Source organism: Pseudomassariella vexata (genome assembly GCF_002105095.1).
Source record: "Pseudomassariella vexata strain CBS 129021 chromosome Unknown BCR38scaffold_13, whole genome shotgun sequence".
Lineage (NCBI taxonomy): Eukaryota > Fungi > Ascomycota > Sordariomycetes > Amphisphaeriales > Pseudomassariaceae > Pseudomassariella > Pseudomassariella vexata.
The window spans coordinates 577,626-603,172 of NW_024467968.1; the positions used below are offsets into that span (position 1 = coordinate 577,626).

The following is a 25,547-nucleotide window of genomic DNA, read 5'->3' on the forward strand; positions in this document are numbered from 1 at the left end:
AACGTATGTCAGGAGGTTGTTTAGTACTGAATAGGGCCCAGATGATCGATTAGTTTATGTTGTTTGCATCGTAATCTGCCAGGATATTGCAAGGCGCCTACGAGGGGTGGTGAGCACTTGCTTCAGCCTGGATTTTCTGGTTTTGTTTCCAACAATTTATGACCATGTCATAGGGCCAGGTCATCAGGTCGTGTTCCCGCTCGTCCAGGTCCTGCCTCAAGGTAGAGTGGATTTGGTGCTCGTCATGAGCCTCGAATATTGGAGGACGACGAGATTTTGCGAGGACCATCCCTGCCACCTAGCCGGTTCTGGAGAATTCTCTTCATAGTAGTGAATCAGGAAGCTGTTGGCGAGACATTTTGCTAGGATTGTACATCTTCCACCTGCTCTCAGGGAGAACTTTATATAAATACCTTGGTGTGGTTAGAGCGGACAGGTATGGTGTAGCAAAGCACAGACTTGCGTCGAGACAAAATTGGTTGTCAAACAGTCAGCGAGCGACAGGAAAGAGTTCGTCTCATGACAAGTGGGGCTGCGGGGCCGGTTCACTTCACCAAAATTACTGTTTCCCAGCCAACACTAAACCTAGCCGGCACTAGCGCCGTCGCTCCTATTCCAAATGTTTGCGCAAACCAACTTGGAGCTTCTTGATCTTCAAGCTTGACGCTTAACTTGATAAACGTTTACCTCAATTTGAGGATCATGCGAAATTGCTATTGCCATTGCACTTAGAACGCTGAAAATACCAAACCCCCTCTTTCTCAGCCGCTATGGCTTCACCACTGTCACCCTCGCCCAACGGGACGCTCAATCTCGCGACGCCGCAAATAACCCGCCACCTCGACGCCGACGCGGCTCATTCCAACGATGCACCTCCAGACGAAGATGCCGACACAAGCTCTCCATTTATCTCCTCCATTCAGGATTCCAAGGTCGACAGTCCTGTAAAAGAGAACGTCTCGCTCAACAAACGGCACTCTAGAATAATGTCGGGAAACGAGATAGCTCCTCTGAAGATCCTCAGTGTCAGGGACGAAAATGTCGAGACCGAGTCACGATCGCGGTCGCCAGCAAGGCAATCGCCAATCCCTGCAAGCCCAAGAAAGGCGCCCTCGGTCGTGAAGCGCTTTCCAGTTAAGATCATGAGCACAATGCCCGAGAAGTCTCCCGAGAAGTCTCCCGAGAGGTCTCTCGAGAAATCTGCCGAGAAGCCTCCAGAGACGAACATTGTGAAGGGTCTCGAGTTCACGCTTGAAGACGCAATGCAAAAGAACGGAGGTCTTAAACATGCAATGGGAATATTCGAGGATGACGACGAGCCCACGATTGACGCGGAAGACGACGCTGATGACACATCGTCAACAGTGGGACATCATCAGCATGTAGACCCTGCCGACGAAACCGCTGCGCCAGACGAGTCAATGGTCAGCACCTTTAGCACATTTTCTGCCGTGCCAAACATGACCATGTTCGCGCGAATTGGTCACAGTCCCACGAGATACGCCAATATGGGCATGACTCCCACTTCTCGAGGGGGTCGGCCTGACCCGTCACCTAATCGGACCCCTCGACCTCCTACTATGAACGATGCTAGCAATACAACCAGTCTCATGGAATTCACCGAGCAGTTCTCAAACTTTCCGTCTCGAAATGGCCCACCGTCAGCCTCGCGGCGACCGCATATGCCCCTCACCCCAACAACCGGTGACATGCCGTCCTCTACACCACAACGACAGCAATCTAACCTCCTGGACTTCGACATACCGCCTCTGCCCACACCACGCAGCATACCAACTGTTACCCCTCGTGAACTCGAATCTCTCAAATCTTCCTTCCTCTCGGAAATCAGCAGCCTCAAAGCCTCCCTTTTGGGGAAGGAAGCTGAGGTCGGATCTCTCAAGACAGCCATTGGTGATGCTGAGAAACGCGTCGGACAGTGTATGGAGCAGCTGCGCGAAACTCAAGGACTTCAAGAGGCCCTCACTGAAGAGAAGGAAACATGGGAGAAGCGCGGCCGCGAGATGGAGGCCGTGTTGCGCCAGGTGAAAACTGAGATCGTTCACAACCAACGCGAAAAGGAGGAACTCGAGTACAAGCTTGACGAGAGCGAGAAGCGTCGCGAAGCCGCCGAGATGATGGCGCAAGATGCGGAATCGAAGATGGCGGGCATGCGCGCTGGTAAGGCCACAGCAGACATGGGCTCCCCCGGTAGCAACAAATCGCCTGATAAGGGCGGTAAGAACCCGGGCTCGCGCGAAGTTGAAATTGCCGTCGAGCGTGTGGCACGAGAGTTGCACGCCTTGTACAAAAGCAAGCATGAGACCAAGGTTATAGCGCTCAAGAAGAGCTACGAAAATCGCTGGGAGAAGAGAGTTCATGAACTGGAGAACAAGATTGAAGATCTTTTGGACGAAAACGAGAAGCTGAGACTCGGCCGCGACGCTACCATGACCAAGGTCGACCCCACCCAGGCTGCGGCCAACGAAGCGCGCAAGGAGCAGGCTGTGAAGGACTCGGCACAGATCAAGGAGTTGGGTGCCGAGATTGAAAAGCTCGAGGCGAGCATCAACAGCGTCAAGCAGGACAATCAAGAATTGATCCAGCTGCTGGAGAAGGAACGCGTCGAAAAGGGCGAGTTGGTCCAATTGGCCGAGGAGATGATGTCGATGCAGCACAGCTTCGTCCAACCACAGCCTGAGGAGCCGCCAAAACCGGTAAAACCGGCTCGACCGGTATCGATGTACGCGAAACCGCAAGAAAATGGTACCACGCAGACATTCCGGACTAGCATCGGTCGCCCAGGAGGTCCATCGGGCATTCGAACACCGGGCCGAGCACCAGGCTCGTTGCCCAAACCGCAAATGGGGAGCAGAATCGGCGGTCCTTCCCTAAAGAGTGGTGGTCCTCATGGGGGTCTGCCTCGGCCGGGCAGTGGAACGGGATCACGAAGTGGCATCATGAGCTCGATCGAGAGAATGGGCACTTACAAAGGGCGGGGTGATTAAGTTGGAGATGGGAACGATGCTTAATAAAACGAGTTATGACTTGGAGAGGATGAGGTTTGGAGTTGTGTATTTGAGCGCAGACACACACGCTGGTGGTGGTGGGTGTCTTGTACATAGTACCAGCCGATTCATGTTGAACGTCGTAATGTCGGAGTCTGGGTTTATGAGGACGAGGACTAGGAGTCTTTCTGAATTGACACGATACCTTCCTTACTTAAATACTTACTTACACCTTGATAGACTCTCAAAAATCCATTAGAACCATTGGTCTTGATCGGTGACGAAATGCTCAACATGAGATGTACGAACTCAATTCGGCTCTTCTACCGCAATTCTGGGTATCATACTTTTAAAACCAGGGGAACTCTTTGGCAATTAATTCTCTCAAGTGGCAAATGCATTGCCGTGCTGTGAGCACCACTTACCGTCCGACAAGATCCCCAATCCAGGATTCTGGATATGATCGAGCAGACTTGGCGCGCGTCATCGCACATTCCTGAACTTGGAGTGATTGCCCTCAGCGAATCAGTGACCTTACCTAGGTAGTGATTCGGTCCGAGAACTCGGGCGACCTCAGAAGGATTACAAGGATTCATTGCCGTGTCGTACATTTCAAACAAATTCTGGCATGCCTTACCATGGTATTTCAGCCAGCTTGAATTGCCCGATTTGGGATACAGTTCCTAGTTGTATCCTTAAAGCCGACTCATTCAACCCTCACCAAGTGAACTCAACCCAGTTTCTAGCGAGGTATCATCATGATATCACAGCCCGCCCTCCTCCTCAAAGCAGCCGCAGTAGCCACCGCAGTTCTAGCCCTAGGAGTCACTGACTTCGTCTGGGAGACGACCACACCCAGTCGCAAACTCGAGTACCACCCTTGCTACGATGAGCACCTCTGCACTCGTCCTGCCAGTCTAGAGGCGCTGAGGAGGGGGTTGCGGCTGGGAATGACTCGATTCTGCCTTTCTTGACTACGCCGTCGGTTGTGAGAGATATGATGGAGATCCTAGATAAAATTCATGAGCTTCGAGGTCAGACGGCTTTGCGCCGCGTCGGCAGTGATGGTTTCGAGGCTCAGAAGCCGGTAAACCACGGTGGCAGTGATGATGAGATTCCTAGGATACAGTACTGGGGACTCTCGTACGGGAGCATTCTAGGATTCGGTCGGGCATTGCGCGTTGTCAGTGCCGAGCAGTTGTATGGAGGGTATTTTGCAGGAGTATTTGGAGTTTGGTATGGAGTCCTTGAGGATGTTTTCTGTTGAGGACTACTCCTGGCCTCTGAGGTTTATATAAATTTGAAAGTTGTTGACAGTGGCGACTGTGGCCTTCCGGCCCCATGGAAAAAGGGTCTGCCTTTGAGTCCTTGAGGAAATGCCGGGGTCAATTCCTGGAATGGTGGGTTCCTTCTGGCCAGTGGCTTCATTGAAGTTTACCCAATGCTGACAAAGAACCGTCAAGGAAGCCCACGCCCTTTTCCACGGTAGACCATATCAGAATTCACGATGTATTATCCAGGGTACGAATGATACTAGCTGGTACTTTGCTTTCTGTGGATAGATTTTCACCAGGGTAACCAGAATGAGGGGCTCCTCTTAGTATCTGATATACGGAGAACGAACCAAAGCGGCGATGTTGGCCAGACTCTCCATTGCCAGGATAACGATCAGAGAGTATTTGACGCGAGGCGGTAACTGCACCTTTCGTACGATGAAATAAGGGACGATAGCACAAGCCGCATCTATCACAACAGCCACGACAGCATAAGCATAACTGAGCGGAGTCATGATGCCAAAGTCGCCGCACGTCTTCAAGGAGCTCTGAAAAAGGCGTGGAAGACATCCTCTTTAGTCTCCACTAGTTCTCATTTTCTTCGTTTATTTAACTTTAGGTGTTCATTTTTTTTCTTCATCAATACTTCATATATCTTCTTAGGTCCCTATTAGTCCTACGCATTTTTAGACATTAGAGTTGAGTGATTATATGATTTGACACCTTACGAATGTGTTTATCTGCCCCCGCTCTCTCGAGCTAAGGTTATCCAAAAATAAGTCGTACGCAACTTCCGATGTCTGAGCATCAAGAAGCCTTTCGCTATTGAGATTCCGAGTTTTGTGTTGCGTTCGGCAGATTTGTAGAGGCGTGTGCAGAAAATTACCAAATGCGTCCCGGATCTAGATAAGCTGGGATATGAGCATTTCCCTGATGCAGAGATGGCGATATTCAAGATAGTTATACGGTGTCAAGGTGAGTATGCTTGCTGAGATAGAGCACCCAATAAGAACCCGGAGATCATGTATTCAGAGCAGGTCAGGAACTCCGTTGAGCTTTTAAGCTGGAAATTATATGATTGGTTACTAGCAGTCACTGATACCTGAGCATGCATGACGATCGGCCTGCACTGGGGGACCAAAAGGAACCAACTTTATGAAACCTTGCCATCTAATCGAACAAGATGCATCCGTCGCCCAGCCTTTTGCTCTCTCGATTTGCTATGCGACATGAGAGGTAAAATAATTTCCCATACCGATAATGTGTGTTCCAATAATTGGTACGATCTCATGGATTTTATACCCAGCTATCCATCCGTAAGTAAAAATTCCGAAAGGAAGTAACAGGATAACGATTCGCTGCAAGGGAAGTCGGTATTCTGGCTTCATTCCGTCCCTAGCAACACCTGTGGTGTCCGTTACAGCGTCGGCTAAGCCGCTTTCCGCCGTATATATTCGTCAGAAGTCGCTCTAGATATAGGTACAACTCCTAGCGAACGAATGCTAAGTCCGAGAAAAGCTAAGCTAATCCAGGCTTATACTAAAGCTGTAAATACCTTTAAAACACCTATTATAGATGCGAATATAAGATAAAGACACGCACATATCACTATCATAAATAGGCTTAAGCGAAAATGTCAACACCTTCAGCAGGCGAACGATATCCCTTTAGAACTGGTCGGTAGGCGTCAGTTCGACATCCAATTCGCTTCGGAGGGTTTAGCTGCCCATCTCTTTACGAAGTCTGACTACCTTCTTCGCGAGGATGAGCAGGATGTAGGTCTCCCACCGGTTGAATTGACGATGTAAATGAAGTGGGACGCTGTCGCCAGAACCTAAAAGTTACAGCTCCAGCCTTTTGCAGCACCAATCACCAAGCAAGCCACCGGCCATAGGACTTATAATAGGACCTAGTACGAGACAGACGGCGAAGCCAGCCATTGCAGCGCCGCACTTTTCTTAAGGAACTATATCGGCTACTTATTCACCACCTATCGAACTCCATGTCAGTATTGTGACTAGGCAATTAGGAATTATCCTTACTACTAGTGACAATGCAGGACCCGAACACACCACTGAAGAGTCTAAATGCAGCCTACGGCCGTTGACTAGTACTAGGTAGAGTCCATGAAACCTACTAATGCCTAGAGATCATAATCCAAGGGCACATGGTCGATTACTAAGAGCAGGCCTCGGTATAATACAACAGAGTGGAAGGCCGACCCTTATAACACCCTTGCCATGGCCTAAATATTATTAGATTATGCAATAACAGAACTGTATGCATAACACCTGATAATATAATATTGAACTGATTGTTGATGAATGTGTTTGCTAAATGAAAGACATGTAACGTATTTGTCTTTGTACTTATGATGGTCTAGTAACACAAAAACATATTCGTTTAACTGATTAGTGTAATAATCATTATAGCAAGGAAACATTAGAAATATCCTTACTTTGGTACAGTATTTGTCATATGAATCAAATGCTCAGGGTCATTCAACGTGTATAAGAAACATCTCCAACACATGCCAAGATGTCAGAATGGGTCAATGAGTGCCACCCCGCATCCAATTGCACATCCTCTTTTCTATTTTCTAGATTCGGCAGGTTGTGACGATGAATGAGATCGATCACGGCTGACACCTTTGGTGTTTCACACATGAATGATTGTTGATGACATCAAGAGTGTGCGTCTGATCGACGACAGCTTGAGAGCTTGCAACACCAGATAGAGCTCGTATGGATGTCTTTTCCACATTTCAACGCTTTTGACCAGATGCGCAATTATTTGTCGTAATCAACAACAATCAGAGCAACCACAATGTTGTCGACATTGACCTTTGCGACTCTCGCAGCGCTGGCGCTTGCCATCCCACCGCCTGAATTTGGGTTCGTGGATAGTGGCAACCACACTGAGTTCAGTGTAGCCTACACATATAAGGGCAACACCACCGTCGTCCAAGAAGGACAGCTATTTGGAGCCAACAGTGAGTCCCTCTTTATTGTCCCATATGCTTCTCTCCCGGTCTTACACTGACAACACCTCAGTCACAAGCACCAAACCCGCCCTTGCCCTGGACCCAGCAAAATATCAATCCGTCGCCGACTACACCGGCCAATACCTCATCCTGATGGTCGACCCTGACGCCCCCACACCCTCCAACCCAACCCGCCGCTTCATCCTGCACTGGCTCGCCTCAAACATGACTCAAAACACCAGCGCCGCCACCCCCCAAACCGGCCGGGCCTTAACCAATTCGACCCCAGCCCAAGTCCCCTACCGTGGCCCGGCTCCCACCACCCACCTCCAGCGCCCACCGCTACATCCTCTACGCCTTCGCCCAACCCGACAACTTTGCCATTCCGAATGCGTACACCGGATTTAGCAACGAGAACCGGTCGAATTTCAATCTTGATGGATTCATCAAAGATTCGGGGCTGGATCGGCCGGCGGCGGGAGAGTATTTTTATGTATCAAGGCAGGAGGGTGTAGAGGGTGGTTTTATTGCGCTTCCGGGCGGGGAGTACCCTGGGGGAAATGGGGACGCGGTATTTGAGGGGGCGACGGGGACGGGGACGGGTGGTAGTGGAAGTGGGAGTGCGACGGGTACGGGCGTGGGAAATGCGGCGAGTACTGCGAGTGAGACTGCGTGGGCGGCGCGGGTTGTGGATAAGGGTGTAGCGGGGGGATTTGCGGGCGTGGTTTTACTTGCGTTGGCTGCGTTAGTATAGATTTGATGAAATATGACATGGAGTGGTTGGCTCGAATAGATATAAATCATGCTGTGTTCCAATAATAAGCCGCCTGCAAACCACCCCTATCTACATTTTCCGACTTTGAGATCAAAGTCCATCTTACAATAACTGTTACTGAGTACCAGGTATAAGTACCCCAGGGCGTCCCTTGTCATGGCTTGCTCGCCTATCAACAAATTGAGGAGGTGGTCGTTCCTACCGAAAGCAGTTTGTCTCACTTCTATAGCCTGTTCCGAGCACCTGTTGCTCCTCTCCTCATCACGACGGTCCTTGGTCAGTTTCATAAAGATAAAGCTCCCTCGCACCGTTAGACATCTGGTAGTGAGTATAGAAAATAGGCAGAATAGATACAGTATAATACAAGACGCGGCAACATGCCGATCCTGGAGTTTATTTGTATAAGGAAGCAGGCTGGTTTTAGGCTAATTCATTCTTTGGGCCTTTGTTGGTAGGTTGAGAACCAACGTAGTATGGTAGTGGACGTAACGCAGTCGCCAATAGGGCGAACCGACGACGCAGCGTATGTATTTAGTCCAGCCATTAGGGCACGGTTTGACATACGGGAGTACTAGTAGAGGTACCGGGGGCTTCGAGCCTACGGCGTATTTAATAATAATAATAATAATCATTCTTTGGTTTGGTCACTTAGATTTGGACAGATGGTCTTCGTGGTTACGGATAGAAAGGGAGAAGCTACGGCTTGCAGTGAGGTGACCAGTCCACAAACAACACGGACGGATATACCCTTAGTGGCGGTGGAAAGTCTCGTACATATGTAAGCAAATATCGCTGTTCATCATCCAATAGCCACCTCATTCCTCTCAAATCGTGCCGAAGTCTTTTCTGATTATCGAGTTTTGGTGTTTCTCCCAACTGCACCATGCGCATAGGAGCTAATCTTATCAATGCTGTTGCTACACGTGTGCTGCTATTTGACTTGCTATTGAAAATATTTTTACAAAGATTGTACCCTTTGTGACTTGCTTATTCGTCTAGAGAAACTTAAACCGCAACATGACGAAAGCTCCGCTATTGCTTGAATAGGGTCGCTGTGCATTTAAAACGAAGCAGCCTATCAAGCTTGTCCAGAGGCAAAGCCCATGTTCCTCTTAAACTCTAGTTAAGTTGAACAGCCGATCCAGGTGCCAAAGCCTTCCACCTCGACTTCATTCAAGTCGCAAACAAAGCAAATAGCCCCCAGAACTTGCACACGCGAATATCGGAGCGCAGTACTGCGCAGCACAAAGACGTGTCCAAGGAATGGATAAACGGAGCCATTTTGCTCATCGCCGGGACCAACTAGGAGAATAAAAGGAGTAAGATGCTGTACGAACTGTATAGCCTCACACGTAAGCCATTCCTCAACGCGGCGATTGGTTTGATGTGGAGCCATGCTGCTGAAGAACACGAGCATGTGCGCGAGTGTATGGCTTATCTGACCAAGGGTCGGAGAGAGTCGGCCAGAAGAATCACAGTCTGATGGGGCACGTCACAGGTCCGACGATGAAGTCAATGGCGCGAAGGACAAGCGGCCAACTCAGCTTGAGAAGTTCTACTAGGGTGAACCAGTCAACTTTGACATTTCCGCCTTCAGCACAGACGAGGAAGCCTGGGAAATCGAGAATCGCCACCCGACGCGACCCAATCTGAAGTCGAGCTTAAGCCTGGCCCACAGCCACGCCTGAAGCGTCGTCGGCGTGAGAATGCACCTTCGTTGTCGTCGTCACCCCTGAAGTAGCGACACGATGATCCGGGTCGAGACTTGCAAGCAGTAGCTGGAAAGTTATGAGGGGATTTGATCATCACATTTGATGGTGATCATACACCTGACGAGGCAAAAGGCGAAGGGGTTAGCGATGCCGAACGTTAATGTTCAGACTCGCACACTTCCTAGGTACAACGCCAAATCGCCAAGTCACTCTCTCGTCGCTGAACTTAGGAACAGCCATAGCAGCTGTCGCAGTCTTTCATTATTGGACGAACTTTGGGGATCGAGCTTGGGATTTTCGCTCTCGGTCATCTATGTAGTTGTAAGCAAGGCACCGGCACTTGGGTGTGTAGCCGACCACAGCCTTTGTTCTCCCGAGGACATGGTCAATGTCGAAGTTATCCGAGCTGATTCCAGAGATTAGTCTCAGGGGGTCGCTACAGAGATTATCGCGACTTGCTTGGACGGCAAGAGACGAATAGCATGGAGGTCTGTAAAGCAAATAGGAGATCGAGAGTGAGACCCTGGATATTGGCGTGCCAATGAGACGCTGGCCACTTCAATGAATGCCACTGTCTTCCTTCTTGGCCAAACTGACTGGACGCATCCGGATTGCAGGAGAAGCTCACGTCATCACAGGTCGACTCGAACGACTCGAGGAACTTATGGACGGGTCATTTACGGAGTGCAGAACGGTCACGTGGAACGGCAAGCAGAGGTTCGGGAAAAGCTGGGCGATTGTCTATTTTGGGCGCCGTACCTGTAGACCTGGGACTCCTTCCGGATGAGCTGGCGGTTTGTTTACAGCTGATCTAGGGGAGATTGGACGGGATCCTGAGTTCCTCACTGTGAGTGTTTGTTGTGAATGTTTGCTGCAGGTGTAGTTAGTTCAGCATGACCTTGAAATCCCGGCCTTGGCAAATGGCAACTTTCCAATGGGCAACACATAAGTTCCAGGATCATGCTTACTCAACAGCACTGCTATATATGGCACGTCATGCGTAATTATCAATATTGACGTGTAAAAGACCAAGTGTATGATGCTGACTCCAGGGGCCATGGGAGTGATGCCTGCCCCTGCAGCAAGGTGGACATCAACTCTTTGTGCGATTGTGACGGTACGATACGGGTAATTATATACTCGTTGAAACTAAACGCTTTCATGGCCGATGCTCGATCAATTGTTGTTGACAGCCCGAACTCAATGTTTTCCAGCATTGCGATGTGCTGTCATGAGTCGTTGACGAGGGCCAGATTCGAGGGCCGACAGACATCCCCGCCAAAAATAGTTAGAATTTGTTTACATGGCAACGCCGCTACGTGGAGATCAACATCAAAGCTCGAGTTAGACACAAGCATCCATCCCACTTTGATCGAACCCGTCAACCCCGACGGCTCGAACCAGACCTTGTGCCTTCCCCCAGCCCAGCAAGCCCAGGGTTTAATTGCATTGCGACCTCTCTCGCGTGCGTGTCTGACGAATTTTTATCCAGAATCGTCCGGTTGCTGCCGCCGCGAGCATCGCAAACAGTTCGACATTTTTATTATTTACTTACTTTGGAAATTTGAGCCGCGTTTCCTTTTGCGCTACCGATGCGAACCCAAGGCCGGCACGTCAAGCAACCCAAGTTTTACGTCGCCGCAGGTTAGCAGCCGTCGAGGCAATGATTGAATCGGACAACCTACGCACAGCGTCGCTGTACATCAACAACCAGCTGCTGTCGCGGGGCCTTCTGCGCGATGGGCAGAATATCGACTTCGCAGCCCCGGAGACGGATCCCGCGGGGTTGCAGGTGACCATGGGGCGTGTCATGAGTGTGGTCAACGACTTGATTCTGCGGCGTGATGTACGCTTACTGTTTTCCTTTCACTTCCGGATCACGTCATGTCCCAAACCCGTTCTAACCATCGATACAACAGCGCGATGCCGCCCAGCGCGAGTCCTTGAGCAGAAGCCTGCTCAGCCTGCGCGCCGACGCCCAGCGGCAAGCCACCGAAGCTACCCGCCGAAACGACAAGCTAGCCGAGACGCAGCGCAAGCTGGATGGCGCCGAGGCGACAGAACGAGCCCTGCGAACACAACTAAAGACCACCGAAACCACGGTCCACAAGCTCAAGGACGAGATGGCCAAGATGCGGGTGCTAGTCGCGCAGAGCCGCGCCGCATGTGCCACCGAGGTGCGCAAGCGGGATCGCCAGATCGACGGCTTGAAGAAGGCCGTGTCGGATGCCGGTAGAGTCCGGGGAGGCGGCAAGAACAGCAACGTGGTGGCGATCAGCGTCACGGGAGACAGTGGGACCGAGGGGAGCGGAGACGGCGTTGCCAGAGGCGGTACTGAGGAGGACGGTTACAGTCTGCGCTTGGAGACGAACGAGTTCCTCACCGAGCTGGCGCGAGGGTTAAGCGAGGAGAATTCGGTGCTCCTCGACTTGATGCGCCGCACCGTCGATTCATTGCGTGAGATGAGTGGGCTGGAAGCAGCGTTGGACGAAAGCGCGAGGACGAGTAAGGGTGGAGACGCTATTCTGCCGCCGCCGCAGAGGGGCGCCGAGGAACTGGCTATCGAGATGGAGGGCATCATGGAGCATCTTAGGACGATACTCACGAACCCCTCCTTCGTGCCCATCGAGGAAGTCGAAGTCCGCGAGGTTGAAATTCAACGGCTGCGAGTGGGCTGGGAACGCATGGAGGCCCGGTGGAAGGATGCTGTTCACATGATTGATGGTTGGCGCAAACGTATGGCATCGGGTGGCACCTCGGTCAATATGGAGGAATTATCAATGGGATTGCGTCTAAGTCCTGTGCGCATCAGAAATGTCGTCGAAACGATCGAGAACGAGGAATTCGCCGATGAGGAGACCCGTGACGTGCGCCGAGAGCTGTCATGCGTACCTGAGGAAGCAGAGGATGAGATTTCTCAAATGCTGCCAAGTCACACCTCGCCAGACCCCGCCGAGTCGCTGCATCTTGTACCGGCTCCTGGCTATAAGCCTGAGGAAGTAGGAGAGGAGGAGGAGGAGGAGGAGGAAGGCGGTGATTCGGATTCCAGCATCTTCCAAGACGACTTAGATGTTGAGGACCTCGACGCCGAGGAGCCCAACATTCTGATTCTCCAGGAGTCCACTGCAACCTCAGTGGGCTCACCTCCTCTTCCCATTCCCCCTCAGCTAAGTCCACTCAAGGACTCGTATTCGTCCGCCAATAGGGGATCAGCCAACAGCAACAACGGTTCATATCGCAAAAGACAAGGCGACTTCACCATTGTGGAGGAAAACATTTGGGATCTGGCTGCCGCGGCCGAGGAACCTCCTCTGCCACCTCCTCACGTCACCAAACCTCAGCAGTCACCGCAGAAGTCGGTCAAATCAGTTCCAGACCTCCAAGAGCCGTCAAGGCCCCCAACAGCATCACATGATAGCCCTCTCTTCGGGAGCTCGCTCGAGTCACCCGCTCGCTCCAATCCTTCTCGCAAGCTCTTCTCGAAGCCATCGTTACCCGAACCAGAACCTGTGGTGCAAAGCCAACCCAGGTCACACCCGATATCTGAACCTGCGCGGCCAATAACCAGGAAGAAGCCCGCCGCAAAGAACCCAACCTCCGACGCGTCCGCGTCGTTAGTCAAGCAGACAGCTAAACGTACAACGTCGGCCCCAGATCCGAAACAAACACCCTCTTCGAAACCAATCACACGATCCAAGTCCACCACGACAGACACTCGAACCCGATCCCCCGTAAAGGCCCCCGGGTCATCATCACGTCTTCCCCGCCCCAACAACCCCGGGCCCCAACAGAGCCCTCTCACGATGGCAACCATAGCCGCCAAGCTGGCCGCCTCGGAGCGCGAAGCAGACGCCGCCCGCGTACGCGCCAAGCTCAAGGCTGCTCGTGCGGGGCGGCGGCAAAGCATCATGCCCGCACAGGTGCCACTTCCCGATGACTCGGCAGCAGCAACAGCGGAGAATGTGGCGGATCCCGTCAAGAAGGACGCGGCGGCCCTAGATCAGGAGCGGGCAGTGCGGAAGTCGCAGAACGAAGACCTGAAGAAAGACATGATCATTGTTGAGGAACTGGAGAAGGAGCCCGAAGCTGAGATTGTTGCGAACCTCAAACCTGAGAAGCGCAAGCGGGAGAGGAGGACAAGCAAGGTTGTTTCGAGGAGGCGGTCCACTTTGAGTCCATGGGAACTGGAGAGTTTGATCCAGGGCAATCTCGAGGTGGAGAGTCCTGCGAGGTGAAAGTGGTGCTGGGACGTATTCGGATGAAAGTTATGTGATGAGTAGTCATGAATTGTGCAGACCTGGGCTGGCTTGCTGACAGACTGTCTGGATGGGAGGCGGGCGTGCTTGGGGAACTGAATAATGATTGGCTGTAATGAGGAGTTCATGGTTGGGGGGAACTTGATTGGATTATTAAGTATCTTTGATTATACAGGCAGCATATCATGAATCTGAATTGTGGCAATTGCTTCATCTGCATAGAAGACAGTCGACTGGTACACACATGTTGGGTGGCCGCGAATAGGGGGGTTTTCGGTGTGCAGACAGAGTCTCATGCCTCGGATGTCTTGCTTGGTAATTCCGTCAACGTGAAGCCATCGCAATCACCCAGCTAAGAAAGCCTTCTTCGACTGCTAAGATCTGTCAAGTCCAGGATTCCAAGCTTGTCATCCAACAACCCCTCTCTGGTGGACGAGATTGCATTGTCTCATATTCATCGGTATATACGCAGTAAAGAATAATACGCGTGATGACCTACGGCTTGTATGTTCCGAAAGTCGCCCAAATTCACGGCGTTTACACCGCCCAGGAAGAAAAACACGTTTGGTCAATGATCATCTATTCATAAGCCATCCTGCAATGTGTGTTGCCAAACCGGGAAGCCAGGCCACAATTGCCAACAGCATCTAGCTAGGGAAATCAACTATGAATGTTAGCTGGTCCGGGAAGGTGGATTGGACCAGATCAGCTGTTGTTTATCTTTTTCGTGTACGCCCCTCCTGTACAGTCTTCTACAATAAGTTGGTTTGCTGTGAACCAAGCTGCGTAAGCACAGTTCGCCTCTGGGCCCAAACGGAAGATGCACATCCTGCCTTTCTTCCCATACGCCACCAGAAAGTCTTCAGATAGTCCAATCGTGCAATCTGGATCGTTTTGGCTCTAGATTGCATAAGCGTTCTGGATGGTTCGAAGGCGTATCCAACACGCCGTCAATGATCATGACCTCGGCCTCAGCCTCATCTGGGCCGGATCCAGGCGATACCGCACTTCGGCTGCTGGCCGTGCGTACCTTGATTCCAGCACCCTCGAGTGCATTCTGGGCCTCGCGGTACGCCCACCCCCACTGATGGTATATTCTCCTGACTCCATTGTGCAAAATAAACTGTTTAATCGTCGAGACGGAGATGGTCTCCTTTCCAATGTCGAGGGTGTGGAGACCTTTGAATAGATCGACGAAACGCAAAATCATGTCGTCTTGCTCGTGGAAGGAGTAACTAGGATCACCCGTTAGGCCTGTCACGCTGAGAACGCGGACTGAGTCGTTCGCTAGCCACGCGAGCTCCTTCCCTGTGCGCATTAGTTCCCATGGGAAAGGATGGATGATCAGCTCCTCAAGAGTACCGCTGTGCAAGGATGGCTGGATCAGGGAGATCAGGTCGGGGCCACTCAGTGCCGTTCTTAGGCTCTTCAGACACAACCGCCGCAACATCAGCATCGGCGGATAGGGCAAAGAACCCCCGTCCATTTTATGTGATATTAAGTTGGCGGCGGTCAGAGGCGACAGTCCCGGAGGAATCATGGCGGCAGGATTGAAAGTATTCGGATCCACCTTGTATCTTTCGATGTGGTTGTTCTCCACGACCAGGTCTGTCATGTGGGATGACAAAGGTGGAAGGATGTCAATGTGGCCAAAGGTAACGTCGCCTCCAATGAAGCACTGCTCCAGGTTTTGCCAAGGTGCAGGGTTGGGTTTAGGGGAGGGATCCATCTTTGCCAGAGTGGCGTTGTCGATCCACAGATGACGAACATCAGGGCTGCTTCGCATCATGATATCGAGGTCTATCCAGCATTCCTGGTTAATGCCCTGAAGTCGTAGGGTCTTCAAATTAGGAAGCAAAGGCCAAAGGAGGGGGCTTGATAGCTGGTACGGATGATGAAAACAGAAGATTGAGAGCTCGACCAGTGTCTGGGAGGATGCGGCCAGTAATCCGGTCAAAAGCCAACCCGGCAGTGCCGCGCGACCACCGAGATATAGGCTCTTTAGACTGGGCATGGGGATCTGAAGAATGTCGCCAATCCATTCATCTTCCTTGCGCAGCACTCCTCGCAACTTGAGATGTTGCAGATGAGGACAGTGACGAAATATTGTTTCCAGTTTTCGGGATGAAAGATCAAAAGCCCGGCAATCATCGATCTCAAGCGCCGTGACCTGTCCCTGGGCCAGTTTCTTCGTATAATAGGCGATGGTTTTCTGCGAGACAGATAGGCGTGATCGAATGGGGGCGGTGGTCATATGGTGTTGAAAGTGCAGGACAGTCCATAAGGATCTGGCTGCGTCGCCTTCCAAAAAGCTCTTCCACTGCTTGGAAACTCGAAGACATCGGCTACAAGTAATTAGCGAAGGGCTTACCAGCGAGGTATATAAAAGGCTGAAGGGCCATACGCAAGGTCTCTGGTCTTGAAGGATTTAAGCGTCATCACCACAAGCTCTCTGGGGAATTCCTTGAGAGGGTCACCCTTCCAGAGGAACTTGCTGACAGCATTGGCTTGAGCACGCATTACCTGTGAAGCTGTTAATCGTGGGTTGTAGCCAGAGGCAGAGGGGGTTCCTACCGAGAGCTGCGGATGTTTGGGTTGCTTGCGCTCCACAAGCTCAGAACCCTGGTTGTACAGGGCCAACGCGGCTTCGTGCTTGTTGGCGAGTCGAAGACACTTGCCAAGGCGTAGATAGCCTAGGGGCTCGCGCGGGGCAATCAAAATCATCTTCTGAGCGTAGACTTGGGCGTCCTTGAGCTTTTTGTGACTCGAATAGATGGCAACTAGGTAGTTTAGCGCCTCCATGTGGTCCTTTTCGGAACATCTTTGGTTGGACTCGGGGTGAGAGCAAGGCTTCTTGATCTCCTCTTTCAGGGTGTCATTCTCGAGGGCCTGCAGCAGATTCTTGCAATCGCAGAGCTTATCTCCTTTGCTCGATCTGCAGACAGGGCAAGCCCTGACAGCCTTGAAGAAGAGGGTTAGCAACTAAATGAGAGTTAAGTGATGTTGAGTTTGGTGCCTTACGCGAATGAACTCACGATGAGCTTCCACCAGACTGTCTGACTTGAAGAGAGCCTTACCCTTCTGCAGATGTAGCGCAGCCTGCGTTGTACGGGCCATGGTCGCGGTGAGAAGGCTGCTTCATAAACAGACGACGGGTCGTTGCAAGCACATTGGATCGTCGGCGCAGTCGTGGATTGGGCTTGGGATCTTGATGTCATCAAGAGATAGTCCAGAGAAGGAAACGTTTTATAGTCGCCAACATGGTAATTGTGCCAGAGAAGGGGTAGGGTAAGATATCGGCAGTAGCCGTGACGAAATGTAAATAGTGAAGCAGGAGAAAGGATGGATTATCGCTAATAGCAGGCACGACGAGGTCAACCGGACGCCGCAGTATAACCGAAAGTCCTGCTCAGCCGATCATCACACCATTCGAGATGGTTGGTTGGTTGTAGATGTCCCAGATGAGCAGAGCTGGTTCTGTTTCGCCGTACTGAAATTGATGCCGTTCACCTTAAGGGCCTGCGTTGCAAGGATGTTATTATTCCCAGCGTAAACACCCGTGATCTCGCGATCAAATGGAAGACACGTTAAATGCATTAAAGCGCGTTGCGGGGTTGAACTTGGTGCGCACGGTCCACAACGCTAACTATATTAAATCTAGTGTTGGTAAAGATGTATTCTTGAATTATCTTTTAAGAATGCCGAAATCATCCTTCTAGACTTAACTGTCAATTGCAAGACAAGAAGCTCCCGGGAACTACTCATGACTTCTGTGTATGAGTCCAGTATGTTTGAAGAGACCAACTCTACAGTTGACATCGTCAGGCCGCTCAGCCATGGACCTGAATAGCCACGAGGGTGACAATGCCCGAAACAGCGGCTACTGCATTCTCGCGAGTCAAGGCGGGCGAAGCATCAGGGTACCGTTCGTGGGCTCATTAATATCCCCATCCTCAACATCGCCATGAGGGGCAGCATTCCTCCATCTTTGGGGGCCGTGGTATATTCATTGCTTCTTTGTCAGTTACGTCATGGCCACTTCCTCAAACTGCAGGTATCTTCTGAAGTTGAACAGAGTGTCGACTTCGGACTACCAGATTGGTATTCCCCAACCAAATCGTGTCTTAGTCAGCATGCATGTTCGACTCCTTATTGACGACGTCTAATCTCCAAGTAACTTAACTTTTTACACTGTTTGGGTACTGCGAGTGGGCATCTCTAAGGCAGTATAAAAAGGTGGCGCTACTGGACATTCCCAAATTCCAAGACAGGAAATATGTATCTTATCGTGAAGCCACCTGGGGACGTTGTGGATGCCTGCGGTTCCCGTGGAGGCCGTGGCCGCATTCCTTCCCGTCTGCAATACTGGGTCTCGTTGCGGGTGTCGTGTGGATAAGTGATGCCTTCGGGTATCAATATCGAGCCCTTCCGCAGCGTCGTCACGGCCTCAACTTTGCATCCTGCTAAAGTTTCATTAAGAATGCCACGCCTTCGGTAAGGCGTTTTTGGGTATATTTATGACTTTACGACTCATATCTAGATTTATTCCTCCCGTACCCGTCCCGATACTGTGGTTCAAGGGCGTCGGACCCCACAATCGATGAAGCGGATGCTCGTGAGCGACAAGGGACCGACATCGATGACTGGTATGATATCGAGACTGTGTCTTCCGGTTCCTTCGGCAAAATACCCCGAGGTTTCTCAACTTTGGAGCTAATATGGACAGCTAAATCTGTCCACGATCATCACAATCCGCTCTCATCATGATCATCGGGTGCCGCAGTCATCTCTAGACAAGTAGATACAACTCCGAATTGCCCTGTCTGGCGTATTGGCCCTTTGGTTGCAATGCATATGTATGTCGCACGTATCGATCACCACTTAAAGTCCTGAAGATCCTAATTAGGAGCGGGCAATGAAAGTTGGAGTAATACCCTGAATCTTGCTTCACCGATTTCCTAAAAGCAAGCTAAGGTGAGTAATCATCAACATTGCAGCCATTTCTTAAACCTCCAGACGCAGGTGAGACCCGTGCAGGTGGGTGAGATTCCATTTTTGGACCCCACCAAACCAACTTCGGGTTAGGGGTGGTGCGGAACCAAATTGCGGGAACCTATCATCATCTCGTACAACATGTAGTCCTGTCCTGTAGTCCTTGGCTGGCGCCTGGGCGCCTCTCCTGACGGACATGTCAGACTTGGGTGATCCGCAGGGGTAATTTGGCAATTACTCCGCGGCAAAACAGCCGAGCTGGTGCTAGCGGTGCGTTAAACAAGCGCCGGGCGTTACCGGCAGAAAGAGGGGAAAATTGGGAGGGAGGGACGAGACCTAAAAATAGGCCTGCCCCACTATCCAAAGCGCGTTAGACCCACCCACCGAGAGTCGAGATGAGACGAACCCCATCTCCAAAAATCATCTTGACTGTGCTTCTCGACCGGGCATGCGGCCGATTCTTGTTTGCTTTCTTCATGCATGATGGCTAATGCAATGTCGCCCCGTTCCTGGGACCTGCTTCTGGGGACATGTCCTTGTTTTCCTTCCCACCTTTCCGCCTTCCCACCTTTCCACACATCTTGCACACCAATCTGCCTCGTGGGCGGAAGCTCCTTCCCATACCCCCCCTCATATGCGAGGCTGGGGTCAAGGCCTCCTCCCCTCACCCCTGATCACTGGTGTGTTCGTAACACCTTGAACCAATCAGGGGCCAGGGGACAATTGTCGACTGAATGGAGGGGCTTGTAAATAGTTCAATAGTGTTTGGACTGACTGAATCTGCTCCATTTGTTTCCCCCGGTGAGAGTTTCTATTGACGCCGTGTTGGTGAGAATGACGCCATACACTATTTCCTCCTCTTTGTTTCGCGGACAAAATAATTCCTCGAAGCATATGCCTCAGCTTGACATAGCTTGTGTGGCAGGAATTTGACTTGATATACATTCCGACTCCTACAGACCACAGAATAGACATTTGTCCGTTTTGCTTTCGTGATCATCGCTCGTCATTTTGGACAAAAATAGACATGACTGCCTATAATCGCGCACGCAACAACATCTGGACTAGGTGGACTTGAGGAAAACGTTTCGGTTGGCTAAATGTATATTGTTTGCTATACTAAATATCCTCTCTATCGAGTTGGAGTCTTCTATCCCGTGTAATACTCTTGAGAGCACCTATTTCTAAGCTGGGTAAATGGGTCCCCGCCATGTCCGTAGCCAGACGAAGATTGTGGTAAAGAAAGCAGACGGCACTGCCGTATAGACAGCCCTCAGATATCCTGCGGTTGGATATGTCCGGCGAGGTAAACCTGTCACCCCTTCCAGCATTGCATCCGAATCTGGAGCTATTCGTCTCCGTTAGAAGTACATGACACTGCTACCCGAGCAGGCTTACACACGTGTGGTGTTACAAAAAAGCCGCACACCAATTTGAAGATAAGAAAGACTGAACAGGAGAAACGATGCTGGAAATAATGAGAAAATGAAACCCAAAACAAGAGATGCCGACAGTCCCTCCAAGAGCCTTCATTGGCCAGCCATTAACGCCTTGGTATAATCCTACGCCCATGCATGACCCCAACCCTTGTATGCTGCCATCCAAACAATAAAAAAAACCAGGAAAAAAAAGGAAAGGAAGGAAATACTTGTGGGGAGATCCTGTAGCCGACGCATCCTCCAATTCGAGACGGCATATGATTCGAATGCCACTACCCAAGCCGAAATGCCAATTGAATACCGAAACCCGATGCAAACCCCCCCAGGCAACGCTATGCTGAGCCAGTGTAAATAAAAATGCCAAAACCATGCGGGGAAAATTCAGGAATGTGCTGATTGGAGTCGTGACCGTGTGCGTATAACATTGAAGAGATCATAAACTATAGCTAGGGACCGGTAGACAGAGGTCGGCAGGGAGTGTTCGTCGTGTAAATTGGGCTGCTCGAATTGTTTTTGCATCCTCGATGATAACATTTGCTTGAATGGTGGTATCGTTGCATTCGTGTTGGATCGGATCAGAAGTTGGGTATCTGAACTCCAAAGAGTTCCTAGAGCACCAGGGGGGCCGATATCGACATCACACGGTCGTGGCCTACGAACAGCAGGGAGAGCTGCGATGGCCGGCGAGATGGAGACAGAGACATCGGCCTGAAACAGTAGAGATAGGAGACCCAGTTCCCAAACTCAAACATCAGTATTGGCGGATGATGCCACGCGCAGCAGCCAATTACTGAAGATAGTACATTTCATCGGTGGCGGCGAGAGCTCTTGGTAGATTGACCACTGTAGTAGCCAGAGTCAGAGTATGTCTGAGCTGATGCGTATGATCCGTAATTGCTCTGCTGCGCATGGTCCTGGCAAGCGTATCCGACCAAAATCGTTCGCCTGGTGACAGCATGTCCTGGTCGGCCGTAGTTGCCACATCGATCAACGGCGTGTTGATAGTATAAGCAGCGGCATGCCGAATAGCGCTCAACAACCTGGAGGCACATGTTGGGCAGACTTTCGAACAGGAGACGTATGTCGAACTGGGTTTGTTTTCCGATTGCGTGGGTGTGGGTATGGTTGCGACAAAAGTCGAGGGGACTCTTCTTGTAAGTGGTATAGATTTTCTTGTTGGCGTTATGTTGTTTGCTTGTCTGTTGGGATGCTCAATGTGGAACGACTGAAGCAAGGAGAAATGGCAAAGATTGACCGAGGAACTGAAATATAAAGGAAGCTGACCCAGAAGATACGAAAGAAAAGGTATTAGTGGGAGGTGTGCTGGTGATGATGAGTCGAAACCTGTGCCTGGTATGGAAGACATCTCAACCTTATAGGTTTGGAGCCTGGAACAGGTGGGATCCCTAGTCGTGGATGGTGAACCAGGGTAAGGCAGCAATGACGAAAGAATCTGACTGCCCATAGGCAGTTGAGCAGTCGCCTGCATTTCTCAGTTTGGCATGGGACTACATGCAGGTCTAGAGATGATGGGAGGAGCATGGGCTGGATGGCGCAGGAGTGAGGTGCCTCACCAGATGAGTAAAGGCGCAGTATACAGTTGCGGGACCAGCTAGTGTGAGTGGGTTGGTAGCTGCTCAGCGAAGGTGAGAAAGTGGGGTGTATTGTGGTGATGGATGGCCAGCCTGTCGGTTCGTGGATTTCTGTACGACAGCTACCCGACCCATGCATGCGGACAATTTGACAGGATACTGTCATGTGGATCGGAGAAGGAAAGACGATGGGTGAAAGGTGGTGCTTCGGACTAAGAATCATACCGTACCATTCTTGTAACGGGGAAATGGTGCACTAGGACCTTACGTGCACTTGCAGCAGGGCTGATGCAGTGCTGCGAGACCTGCAGAATGTCTTGGATGGTTGCAGTACCGAGCGATCGACGTATTCCAGAAAAAGTCCGTTGCTTTAGCCCCGGTTCGCCGTGTCACCGCACTCTCACGGTGGTCGCCGGAAAGTAGCCAATCGCGTTGCTGCCGTGCGGTAACGATGCGTCAGCAAAAGTACTCGCACATGAAAAATGCCGTTATTGTGGGTATGTAGCTCGTCTCTGAGATCGACCTGAACGGCGTGCTGACTTCTCGGGGCAGTCTTCTGCGCAAATGCAGTGAGAACCGGCCAATGTTGAGAAAGCCAGAGAGGCAGCTAGAATGCGCGGAAGTACACTTAGAAGTTCAAAGTCACACTTGTCGTCGTTTGATGATACCAGTGAGGTTGACGAATCGACCTGTGGATGCCATTGATCGACCTGCAGCCTGCAATCTGCAATTTGTGATTCTGCAAAACTCGTGGTCCTGTCCGGCTTATGCGGTCGTGAAGCAGAGATGTTGCCCCCTCTGTAGCTTGAGCAACGATACGGATAGTAGAATTGGGTGCTAGAGGCGCTGGCTATGCCGTCCAGTGCCGTGTGGCCAGCGTCGTGGACCGCAGAGGGTCTCTAGGCGGGGTGGCTTTAGGTTCAGTACGCAGGAATCGGCTTCTCGGAGGATGATGCTATCGTCACCTTGGTCAGCCCAAGCGCCTGGGAATTCGCAGCCCATGCGAATATTGCGAGTTAAGCATGTTGGAGTGACTTTACTGGCTTGCTGGATTTAGTATGCGAGCAACATAGACGGCCCTTTTCCCGGACCAGTTCTCAGCATTTTGCTGACCATTTTCCTGTAGACCAGGGTCGTAAGGCTTGGGCTGTGCAATGCATGCATCAATCGAGAGTGTGACACAGGGCGGCATGGTCGCATTATTGGTCGGCGTACGCTAACAACAAATAGGCAGCTCAAGTGCCGAGGTCAGCTTGACAGCGGCCAACTTGATGAGAAGGAGACTATCCGACCTGGGAAATCTCTCATCATTCTCACCGTCGGCAGGGGCGTGGCGTCTGTGAATGGACGAAAATACCTATTATCCTCTTTGGCCATGTGGAAAACGGACCAAGAGGCCCAGCCGTTGCTGGGATGATGATGAAATCGTAGGCTTGGGAGTCCGAATGGTGTGTATGTTATGCGGGGCCCGGTGAGGGTTTGATGGGGTCAGATGAGGCCCGCTGCAGCAGAGACGTAAGGTGATGGTCGAGAGTTTGTCCGAATACCCTCATTGACGTCGTATTGACAGATACACTCACTGGTCCCGAGATCAATTTCGACTTGGCAAGGCGAAGATAGGTCAAATCAATTCTCAATTATTCGCTTTGATTCTTTACTTAATGAGTAAGTACCTTTAGGTGGCTCTGATACCCAGAGCAAAGCTCAAAAGTATTTGTGGCAGGTGCAACCGTACCTACCGAGGTTGGCCCTTGCATAAGGTACTATGTTGGAGCGTAGGTCTTACTAGATCTTGTGCCTGTCTTGCTCCTGAGAGACACCACAATTCATACCGATTCGTGATGCCCTGATGATCTCCCACCCTACTACTTTGCGTGCCTTCGACACCGGGTCCAGATTCCCGGGTCGTCCCATCCGTCGTGCACTAGTACTCCAGACCACGTCTGTCAATGCCCAGGTGGATTCCGAAACCAGACTTGCGCAACCTTTCACCCACTGAGGAGCGGCACCTTGAGATAACCGACGCCGGCAATCGACGGCTCACGGCTGCCTGGCAGCCTGGCATCTTGGCTATCATGGGTTGGCACCTGAATCCATTTCCATCTTGTTGCGTTAAATCTTCACCATGGTATCACCATTCTAGGTGAAATGTGGATACGAAGAGGATCGCTCTAAACATATCTATCATTATGTAGCATCTGGTGGGCAATGCCCGGTAGTGGGAGTGCTGCCTCGACTGAGCCATCGCAGTGGTCTAACTACTGCTCAAGATAGCATCTTGTACCCTGAGGTTTGCCACAGGGCGCTTCTTTTTCGGACGGTTCCAAATCCAGTGCGGCTCTACATTATGACTCTGACCGAGATGTGGACCCAAAGTTCTTGAATGCTTATCTGTACAGAGGTCCAATAGGACTCGCAGACCATGTACGAAGTACCTAGGACTGCTATAGGCGTGGCTTCAAACCTCTACTGCGAAGGTAACACAGCTTCGAAACCTGATTCGAGAGCAAATGCTTTGTACAACGGGAAGTCATCGGGTCAGATGAGTCGAGTCTATTCTATCCTGAGAAATCTTCCTGCAGTGGCTTGTACAGGAACTGGAGGCCCGAAGTGTTGCCTAATCTCCGAGGCCTTCGCGATGACTTCATCCCAAGTAGACCCCACTATCATCTCACCCAAGGTCGCCTTCTCAATTCCACTAGCTGGCCGATGTTTCGTTTGATGCACAATGCCCCCAAAAATGCCATTGAACGCCGGGGATTTTTCGCATCAAGTCCAATCGCCTCAAAGCCAAACCCGGCTTGTGCCTCGGAACACCTGTCTTCTGTGGATGGCCCCCCTGCTCGACGACTGTGGATTTCCTGTTGCTGCGCCTCATCCCGTGGCTGTCTGACTGCCCCAAACGGACCTCTGGAAAGTATTGAAGATTTATTCTGATGAATCTAACCTGTCACAATGACTCGAGTAGACAAGGACCTCGACTATAAGCGCGTCTCTGACGGGGAAGAGGTCCAAAGACCCGCCGTGTCGGCGCTTATATCCGGCGCTCCACCGGCGCGGCCGGAGTCGTCGGCGGAATCCATAACAATATCAGTCATCTTGGAAAAGTAGACTCGGCAGCTTTGTTAAACCAGGAAGCATCTCGATCAAGACGTTCCAGGCAACAATATGCAGACCATATCATCTGAGCACAAATCCAAGCCCTTCGACATCATCGCTTACCTTGTCTGGTTGACATCATGTGTTCTATACGAAGGTCTGCGCCCGGCATATGGGAAAGCAAGCTCCCCAAAATGACTTCTGCCCGTCCGGATGGCGCGTCGCTATGGCTCCTGCTATTTTCGTATTGTCCCGATGATGTGAATGCAGTCATTGGAACAAATGTTTTCTGAGAGCTCGATTGCGAGTTGAACTTAGCAACAAAAACCAAAACGTTCATGGAAACTGAGCCCCCAATGGATAATTTGTTCTCGAAGAATATATCTTGAATGAGCTTAGGTTCTCATCCTTTTACCCCCA

The 25,547-nt window shown here is 51.1% G+C and overlaps 7 protein-coding genes across 7 annotated transcripts; 4 read left to right on the forward strand and 3 right to left on the reverse strand.

The window, feature by feature from the left end:
- Nucleotides 1-666: 666 nt before the first annotated feature.
- BCR38DRAFT_445023 (uncharacterized protein) lies at nucleotides 667-3,330 on the forward strand. The gene has a single exon (XM_040860974.1). It carries the CDS (start codon nucleotides 771-773, stop codon nucleotides 3,003-3,005), a length of 2,235 nt encoding a protein of 744 aa, XP_040712179.1. The 5' UTR covers nucleotides 667-770; the 3' UTR covers nucleotides 3,006-3,330.
- A 590-nt stretch (nucleotides 3,331-3,920) lies between these two features.
- BCR38DRAFT_60080 (uncharacterized protein) lies at nucleotides 3,921-4,358 on the forward strand. The gene has a single exon (XM_040865514.1). The coding sequence runs from the start codon at nucleotides 4,003-4,005 to the stop codon at nucleotides 4,270-4,272; it is 270 nt and encodes an 89-aa protein (XP_040712180.1). The 5' UTR covers nucleotides 3,921-4,002; the 3' UTR covers nucleotides 4,273-4,358.
- A 2,423-nt stretch (nucleotides 4,359-6,781) lies between these two features.
- Nucleotides 6,782-7,854, forward strand: BCR38DRAFT_445027 (phosphatidylethanolamine-binding protein). The gene is made up of 2 exons (XM_040860975.1): nucleotides 6,782-7,271; nucleotides 7,333-7,854. Exons 1-2 carry the CDS (start codon nucleotides 7,106-7,108, stop codon nucleotides 7,668-7,670), a joined length of 504 nt encoding a protein of 167 aa, XP_040712181.1. The 5' UTR covers nucleotides 6,782-7,105; the 3' UTR covers nucleotides 7,671-7,854.
- Nucleotides 7,855-10,941: 3,087 nt separating this feature from the next.
- On the forward strand, nucleotides 10,942-14,273 carry BCR38DRAFT_445030 (Afadin and alpha-actinin-binding-domain-containing protein). The gene is made up of 2 exons (XM_040860976.1): nucleotides 10,942-11,595; nucleotides 11,669-14,273. The coding sequence occupies exons 1-2, from the start codon at nucleotides 11,413-11,415 to the stop codon at nucleotides 13,982-13,984; spliced, it is 2,499 nt and encodes an 832-aa protein (XP_040712182.1). The 5' UTR covers nucleotides 10,942-11,412; the 3' UTR covers nucleotides 13,985-14,273.
- A 299-nt stretch (nucleotides 14,274-14,572) lies between these two features.
- Nucleotides 14,573-17,575, reverse strand: BCR38DRAFT_445032 (uncharacterized protein). Its single transcript, XM_040860977.1, has 4 exons — nucleotides 17,027-17,575; nucleotides 16,580-16,966; nucleotides 16,410-16,528; nucleotides 14,573-16,350 (listed from the first exon to the last, which is right to left on the reverse strand). Exons 1-4 carry the CDS (start codon nucleotides 17,120-17,122, stop codon nucleotides 14,868-14,870), a joined length of 2,085 nt encoding a protein of 694 aa, XP_040712183.1. The 5' UTR covers nucleotides 17,123-17,575; the 3' UTR covers nucleotides 14,573-14,867.
- Nucleotides 17,576-20,296: 2,721 nt separating this feature from the next.
- On the reverse strand, nucleotides 20,297-21,014 carry BCR38DRAFT_60121 (uncharacterized protein). Its single transcript, XM_040865515.1, has one exon. It carries the CDS (start codon nucleotides 20,804-20,806, stop codon nucleotides 20,408-20,410), a length of 399 nt encoding a protein of 132 aa, XP_040712184.1. The 5' UTR covers nucleotides 20,807-21,014; the 3' UTR covers nucleotides 20,297-20,407.
- Nucleotides 21,015-21,242: 228 nt separating this feature from the next.
- On the reverse strand, nucleotides 21,243-21,488 carry BCR38DRAFT_350894 (uncharacterized protein; the record flags this gene model as incomplete). Its single annotated transcript, XM_040856609.1, has 1 exon — nucleotides 21,243-21,488. The coding sequence occupies one exon, from the start codon at nucleotides 21,486-21,488 to the stop codon at nucleotides 21,243-21,245; it is 246 nt and encodes an 81-aa protein (XP_040712185.1).
- Nucleotides 21,489-25,547: the final 4,059 nt, after the last annotated feature.

Excerpts from the sequence above, each read along its gene's own strand:
- BCR38DRAFT_445023 (XM_040860974.1), top strand. The coding sequence starts at position 771 with ATGGCTTCACCACTGTCACCCTCGCCCAACGGGACGCTCAATCTCGCG.
- BCR38DRAFT_60080 (XM_040865514.1), top strand. The coding sequence starts at position 4,003 with ATGATGGAGATCCTAGATAAAATTCATGAGCTTCGAGGTCAGACGGCT.
- BCR38DRAFT_445027 (XM_040860975.1), top strand. The coding sequence starts at position 7,106 with ATGTTGTCGACATTGACCTTTGCGACTCTCGCAGCGCTGGCGCTTGCC. Across the intron at positions 7,272-7,332 it reads ACAGCTATTTGGAGCCAACA|TCACAAGCACCAAACCCGCC; the intron begins GTGAGTCCCTCT and ends ACAACACCTCAG.
- BCR38DRAFT_445030 (XM_040860976.1), top strand. The coding sequence starts at position 11,413 with ATGATTGAATCGGACAACCTACGCACAGCGTCGCTGTACATCAACAAC. Across the intron at positions 11,596-11,668 it reads ACTTGATTCTGCGGCGTGAT|CGCGATGCCGCCCAGCGCGA; the intron begins GTACGCTTACTG and ends TCGATACAACAG.
- BCR38DRAFT_445032 (XM_040860977.1), bottom strand. The coding sequence starts at position 17,122 with ATGGCCCGTACAACGCAGGCTGCGCTACATCTGCAGAAGGGTAAGGCT. Across the intron at positions 16,967-17,026 it reads CTCATCGTGAGTTCATTCGC|GCTGTCAGGGCTTGCCCTGT; the intron begins GTAAGGCACCAA and ends CTCTTCTTCAAG. Across the intron at positions 16,529-16,579 it reads CCAAACATCCGCAGCTCTCG|GTAATGCGTGCTCAAGCCAA; the intron begins GTAGGAACCCCC and ends ACAGCTTCACAG.
- BCR38DRAFT_60121 (XM_040865515.1), bottom strand. The coding sequence starts at position 20,806 with ATGGTTTTGGCATTTTTATTTACACTGGCTCAGCATAGCGTTGCCTGG.